This window comes from Sinocyclocheilus anshuiensis, unplaced genomic scaffold (genome assembly GCF_001515605.1).
Source record: "Sinocyclocheilus anshuiensis isolate Anshui unplaced genomic scaffold, SAMN03320099.WGS_v1.1 scaffold1368, whole genome shotgun sequence".
In the NCBI taxonomy this organism is placed as follows: Eukaryota; Metazoa; Chordata; class Actinopteri; order Cypriniformes; family Cyprinidae; genus Sinocyclocheilus; species Sinocyclocheilus anshuiensis.
The window spans coordinates 12,237-19,094 of NW_015544200.1; the positions used below are offsets into that span (position 1 = coordinate 12,237).

Below are 6,858 nucleotides of genomic sequence, written 5' to 3' on the forward strand. Positions count from 1 at the left end.
TGTGTGTGTGTGTGTGTGTGTGTGTTGTGAATGAGGAAAGCGGAATGCTGTGGGTTTCAAGTAGGGGACTGCTGTTGTAATTAATTCACTCTTATCATGTGACACCCAGTATTAGTGACAAAGAAGCCATACATTGATCGATCAGTGAGTGTTTAGTCATTAAAAGCATGATGAACGTCAACTCATAACATGGGCTCTGGTGCTAAAGCTTCTGTAGCCCCATCTCTCTTGATCCTGGGTGCTTTAGTGAGTAGGTGGGGTCACGTTTGCAGAGGGGATGGCTGACCAGAGGATATACATCAAATTTAAAGGGACAGGCTTTGTGTTTGTTTTTTTGTTTTTTTGAAGTATGTAATGTGCATAAACCTCCTTGCTTGTGTAGCCCATCAAACATTATGCATAATCTGCTTTTTTGCTCCCTAGAAACAGAAACACAATTATTTGATTTCTAGTTAAAGTGACTAATAATAAATAAAGTGAGATTAGTTTTGTTTAAAACGACAATAAAAATAAAAATGATTCAATAATATTAATAATAGGTTGAGCTTTGGGTTAAGTGGCATAAAAAAACAGATAAAGTTATTTTAAAATAATAATAGTTCAGCATCAGGTTCAGTGCCAGTGGTGTCCAAAAAAAAACACAGTTAAAAAGCTATTTCTTTTAATTCGTAATTGCAAAAAATGGCATAAAAAGAATAAATACAAATACATTTTTTTAATAAGTCTAAATTTATCATTCAGTTTAATGGTGTCAGAAAAACAGCATTGAGTTTAGTTGTATTTAAAAGAAAAACGACAAGACAAATAACATTTAGTTGATATTATTGATATAATTTATATTTAGTTGATATTTAATAGGTTGAGCTTTGGGTTAAAGAAATCAAAAAGACAAATACTTATTTGTTAAAAAACAATAATAGTTAAGCTTCAGGTTCAGTGTCAGTGGTGTCAAAATAAGACAGAAAAATTCTAATTGTTTTGAAATAATAATTGGTCAAAAATGTGTTAAAAGAATAGACAAATAAAAGAGTGTTTAATAATTATATGTTGAGCATTATACTGGTGCCGAGCATTGAGCTTAGTTGTATTTAAAAAGACGATAAATAAATTAAAAAAAACGAGTTGATAATATTAATAATAATAGGTTGAGCTTTAGGTAAAGTGACATCAAAAAAGACAAATAAATGTTAGTAAAAAACAAAAAATAATAATAGTTAAGCATCGGGTTCAGTGCCAGTGGTGTAAAAATAAGACATCAAAAAAATCAAATTATTTTGAAGTAATAATTGGTCAAAAAATGTATTAAAAGAATAAAGACAAATAAAAGCTTGTTTAATAATTATAGACTGAGCATTATAATGGTGTCAGAAAACAAATAAAATTATTATTAATAATAATGTATCAAGCATTGAGTTCAGTTGCATTTAAAAAGACAAAACAAATCAAAATTAATTACTAAAAGGAATATGTTGAGCTGTAGGGGGGAAGGGTGGTCAGCAGTTATATGTCAAAATTTAAAGGGGCAGGCTTTGTTTTTATTTATTTTTTAACATATGCAATGAGCAGAGCCCTCTGCTTGTGTTCCCTATCCAGCATTATGTCATAATCTGGTATCTTCCCCCATTTCAGTCTGACCTTAGGAGGTCTTTCTGCTCGCCTGTAGTGTGGATCTTACGCTATGTAATCATCTCACGATCCCTGACCCAGTTCTTTGTGCAAATGTGTGCAGTGATGCACAGCGTTACGGTGTTGGTTATACAAAGACGACAAGACGTGCCTTCTGACAGCTGATTCGACATCTGGATTTGATTTGGTGGTTTTCTTAAAGAGCACAGAAACTCAATTCACGGGTCTTAAATCATCTACTCATGAAGCGTGTGGTTTGTGGCTGTGTGTTTTGGTATGGAGGTTTGATGGCTAGTTGAACACACACTGAGGTTCCTGATGGGGGGTTTAAACATCTCATAAGGTTTTGATTGACAGGTAAATGTTGCTTGTGATCTTATAAAATCGTTTGCGACTGAAAATGTTTGTGTAGTTATTTGTTGACTAATACCTAGATAAATCCAACCACAAAAGCAGCCACACTTTTAATGTCTCATGCATAACAAAATATCAAACTTGTTAGCATATATTTTAAAGATGCACAAGCAAAACATTTTTTCATTTGTTTCAAATCATTTGCAATGCATCATTCGTTTGCATATTTTGTTTTCTAATGCACTTGTTTAATGTAAATACTGTGCATTAAAGAGATAGTCCACCTCAAAATGAAAATTCTGTCATCATTTACTCACCCTCATGTTGTTCCAAACCTGTATGTGTTTCTTTCTTCTGCTGAACACAAAAGAAGATATTTTGAAGAATGTTGACAGCCATTGACTTCCATAGTATTTCAATCAATGGCTACCAACAACTGTTTGGTAAAGAAAATGCTTGTTTTAATCTACTCCTATTCTGTGTTTTCTGTCAGGAGGCAGTCAGGCAGAGGTGGAGACTAGAGAGTGCGTCTACTACAATGATAACTGGCGGACGGAGAAAACCAATCAGAGCGGTTTTGAGAGGTGTGAGGGGGAGAAAGACAAGAGGCTGCACTGTTACGCCTCCTGGTTGAACTTGACCGGAACCATCCGCCTGGTCAGAAAAGGCTGCTGGCTCGACGACTTCAACTGTTATGACAGGTAACATCAAAACCTCCTTTATATAATGGCACTGTTTGATTCGACTACCTTTTTTCATTGATATGGTGCCAAACAAATGTAGCACATCACAATCTTTGTTTTCGAGTTTTGCTTCTAGATTTAAGAACGTTTTAAAATCCAAAATTGTTTAATTGAACATCTTTACGTATTACAAGCTTCGTTGGATGAAACGGTCAGAAGTTATTTAAACATACACTATTGTTTGACCAAGTGTGTGGTCAGTAAGATTTTTGAATATTTTAAGTATCTTATATCCGCCAAAGCTGCATTTATTTGATCAAAAATACAGTAAAAACATATATATTATTACAATTTAAAATAACTGTTTCCTGTTTTTAGAATGTCATTTATTGCTGTGATGCAAAGCTGAATTTTCAGCATCATTACTCCAGTCTTCAGTGTCACATGATCCTTCAGAAATCATTCTAATATGCTGATTTGCTTCTCAAGAAACTTTTCTGATTATTATCATTGTCGAAAATATTTGTTGTGAAAACATGATACAAATTTTCTTCAGGGTTCTTTGATGAATAGAAAGTTTAAAAGAACAGCATTTATTGTAAATATTATACATTTCTTTACTGTCACTTTTGATCAGTTTAATGCATCCTTGCTGAATAAAAGTACTAATTTCTTCAAGTATTAAAATCTAACTGACCTCATATCAATCAACTCATGCTTATGATATTTGTAAATAAAATCATCAAACTGTTTGGAAAATAAAAGTGCTTGAATCGCTTTTCAGCACAAGAATAATAAGCTGATGTAAATGATAACAGAATTTTCATTTTTGTGTGGAGTGTCCCTTTAATGGTTAATGGCTCTGAAACCAGCAGTTTCCCAGATTCCCAGATTCTCTCAAGTGAAAACATGCAAATGTGGGTCACATTAGACACTGATCACTGAGGACTGTAAACATGCAAACTGTTTTGAACGGCTGAAAACGATGGTGTGCTTTGTGGTTTCATTGCAGACATCAAAGTTACTACATTTAGATTTATTTCTCTAATTTAGCAATTCCTTCAGTTAAGAACCCATCAGTCTGTGCCGTTTTACAGCGACTAATTTTAGATCCACTGCTTTCATCACTGTTGTCTCTCTCGCTCTCTCTGTGTGTGTGTGCGTGGGTGTGTGTGTGTGTGTGTGTGTGTGTGTCCTGTCTGCGCAGGTAAACCAGCCTCCATATGTCACCTCACAGCCATGATGGTGATGGTAGATACAAGAGTTGGTGCATTCATGTAAAATTGCTGCTCAGCCAAAGCTGGGTAATTTTATAATGGCTTCATGTGTTTTACTTTACACCTGATTATGTTCCTCATCTGTTATTGCTGACGTAATGTTGTGTGTTTTCTCCCAGTAAAGATCCAGCCTCCTCAGCTGGGGCCATCTCTGTTGGGTGTGCTGGTTTATTCTCTTCTTCCTTTCGCCATTCTCTGTCTGGCCCTGGTGCTGGCCTGCTGGACGTACCACCAACGAAAACCACCCTACAGACACGTCGACATCGGCCAGGTCTGACAACTATGGATATCTTTGTATCACAGTGTTCACAAAAATATGAAGCAGCACACCTGTTTTCAACATTGATAATAAAGAAATGTATCTTGAGCAGCAAATCAGAATGATTTCTGAAGATCATGTGACACTGAAGAATGATTTTTACTGTATTTATGGTCAAATAAATGCTGCCTTGGTGAGCATAAGAGACTTTTCAAAAACATGTAAAAAAAATTTAGCGACCCTATGCTTTAATTTAAACCCTAAGATTATTATTGGGGTATGCTTGTAGTTTTCTTTCAGATGAGTGATTTGTTGAAAATATTTTTAATGTATATTTTGCAGTTAGATGTAATTTAGTCCCAAATATCACATTTTTACCACACACTCTACATGTCCTTTTATGTTACTTTGATTAACTTTTACTGCTCATCAGATACTGTTTCTTGTCTGTGTTTTTAAATGAGCCTTATTTGGATTCTCTTGATTAGGATGCTGGTCTTCCTCCACCGTCTCCTCTGGTTGGCCTGAAGCCGCTGCAGTTGCTGGAGTTGAAGGCCAGAGGGCGCTTTGGCTGCGTGTGGAAGGCCCAGTTACTGAGTGAATATGTGGCGGTGAAAATATTTCCCATCCAGGTAAATATTACATTCATGCACTTTGAAAAGAGGATTGCTTGTGTGTCTTTTCTCAAATTAATTTTGTGTGCATGGTGCTTGATTCTGAAATAACGTGTTTATTAACAGGACAAGCAGTCGTGGCAAAACGAAACAGACATTTACCTCACCGAGGGTTTTAAACATGAGAATATTCTGCACTACATCTCGGCAGAAAAACGCGGCACAAACCTACAGATGGAGTTGTGGCTGGTCACAGAATTCCACGAGAGGGTCAGTGAGGGTTTATTTTTCCTTATTGTCAATCTTATTGTGGGGTGAAATGGACCAAATAATGTTTTAAATATGCACCAAAGAAAAACAGTTGTGTCTCAAGACATGCTTATAAATATTAATTGTTGGTATTCAGGTGCATCAATTCAGAATGAATAAATAAAAACCAACAATAATCAGCACTTAGTCAAAAAATATAATTGCAAATTTAAAGAAACACTAGGCTAATCTGTCTTATACTTGAAACTTGCCATTGTGTACTGAAAATATTGTTGCTCTTATGGTAAACTGCTTGTGATGATTCATATTTGTAAGTGTCTTTGAATAATTGGAATTAGATTTTATTTCCATGTTTTCCATTGTATTTCAATTTTAGTTAACATTTTGGCATTTTTTGTGTTTTTGTAATTTTTATTAGTTTTTTTTTAATGTCTAAATAGTGTTTTTTTCCGTTTTAGTTTAGTTTTCTTAGTACATCAAGCTAGTAAATAAAAGTAAATGAAAATGAGAAATGTTTTCTTAGAAACTAGTTGATTTAAAATAAGTTTAAGTTTTTTTTTTATATTTTATTTTCATATTTTATATATATGTATATATATATATATATGTATATATATATATTGTTGTTATTATTTTTTTTTAATTAATAGATATTTCAGTTAAAATTTATTTTATTTAATAAAAACATGGATTGCATTGCAGGGTTCGCTAACGGATTACCTGAAGGGGAACCCGGTGAGCTGGCCTCAGTTGTGCCATATTTCAGCAAGTATGTCCCGAGGCCTGGCATACCTTCATGAAGACCTTCCTTATCGAGCAGAGGGACCCAAACCCGCCATCGCACACAGGTACATGAGCCGTAGCTTTTACAACAGCGATACAGATCTGGAAGGAACCTGATCTTTGAGCATTTGATGTGCACTTTTAAAATACATTTGTAAATATTAAAGGTGCAATAGGTGATTGTCTTCAGAAACATTTTTTGTTATGCTGGTTGAAAGTCTCTTCATTAAGTGAAGAGATTAATAACTCAATCATTAAGTTAAGTGGTCTAAATGTATTTGTCTTTATTTATATATTCTGTGGAAGGCGTAGGATCAGATTCAGAAATGTTCATCCAATCAAAACGCTCGGTTTCCTACCCGCATGTCAACGTATGTATTAGCATACCTCTGCGCACCCTGTTCGCTAGGGCTGTGTATCACCAGCAAAGTCACGATACGATACGTATCACGGTACAGACGCCACGATATGATTTTCAGAAAGCAAGCGTGTTTATCCACAGTGGAGAGACTGCGCGTGCACATGGTTGCCAGGTTGACAAAGATAAGTAACGTTAGCACACTTAGCAGATATTTCCGTATTGCGCAAGTGTGAAGCTCTGTTTTGGGGATTACGTCTCTTTATATCAGGCAACCCAGTTGAAGTTTATTCAACTTTAATTCAGTTCAATCCCATTCAACTTTATTCCGTTGAAGTTTATTTCACTTAGGAACATTCATTCACGGATTTGCGCTACTGTCTTCACACACAGACGAAACTTACTAGAGAAGTGTGACATAATATAACTCTGTAAATAAATACAATATAAATAGGGATGCACCGAAATGAAAATTCTTGGCCGAAGCCAAAACCGAACAAAATTAAACACTGGGCCGAAGGCCGAACACGGTTTTTCGAGCTTTTTTCCCCATGTATTTTGCCAATTTTTTTTTCACCATTGCATAAATTAAAAAGCCAAAATGTGCTTTTTACTGTTTTGTCTTGCTTTTCAA

At 35.0% G+C, this 6,858-nt stretch overlaps 1 protein-coding gene across 1 annotated transcript in view; it reads left to right on the forward strand.

The window, feature by feature from the left end:
* The window catches only part of LOC107696796 (activin receptor type-2B-like), a 14,072-nt gene that overhangs the window by 2,043 nt on the left and 5,171 nt on the right, over positions 1-6,858 (forward strand). Inside the window, exons 2-7 of the mRNA XM_016497298.1 lie at positions 2,474-2,681; positions 3,503-3,564; positions 4,060-4,211; positions 4,688-4,831; positions 4,940-5,083; positions 5,786-5,931. Coding sequence (XP_016352784.1) covers positions 2,474-2,681; positions 3,503-3,564; positions 4,060-4,211; positions 4,688-4,831; positions 4,940-5,083; positions 5,786-5,931 — 856 coding nt within the window. The remainder of the gene's footprint in view (positions 1-2,473; positions 2,682-3,502; positions 3,565-4,059; positions 4,212-4,687; positions 4,832-4,939; positions 5,084-5,785; positions 5,932-6,858) is intronic.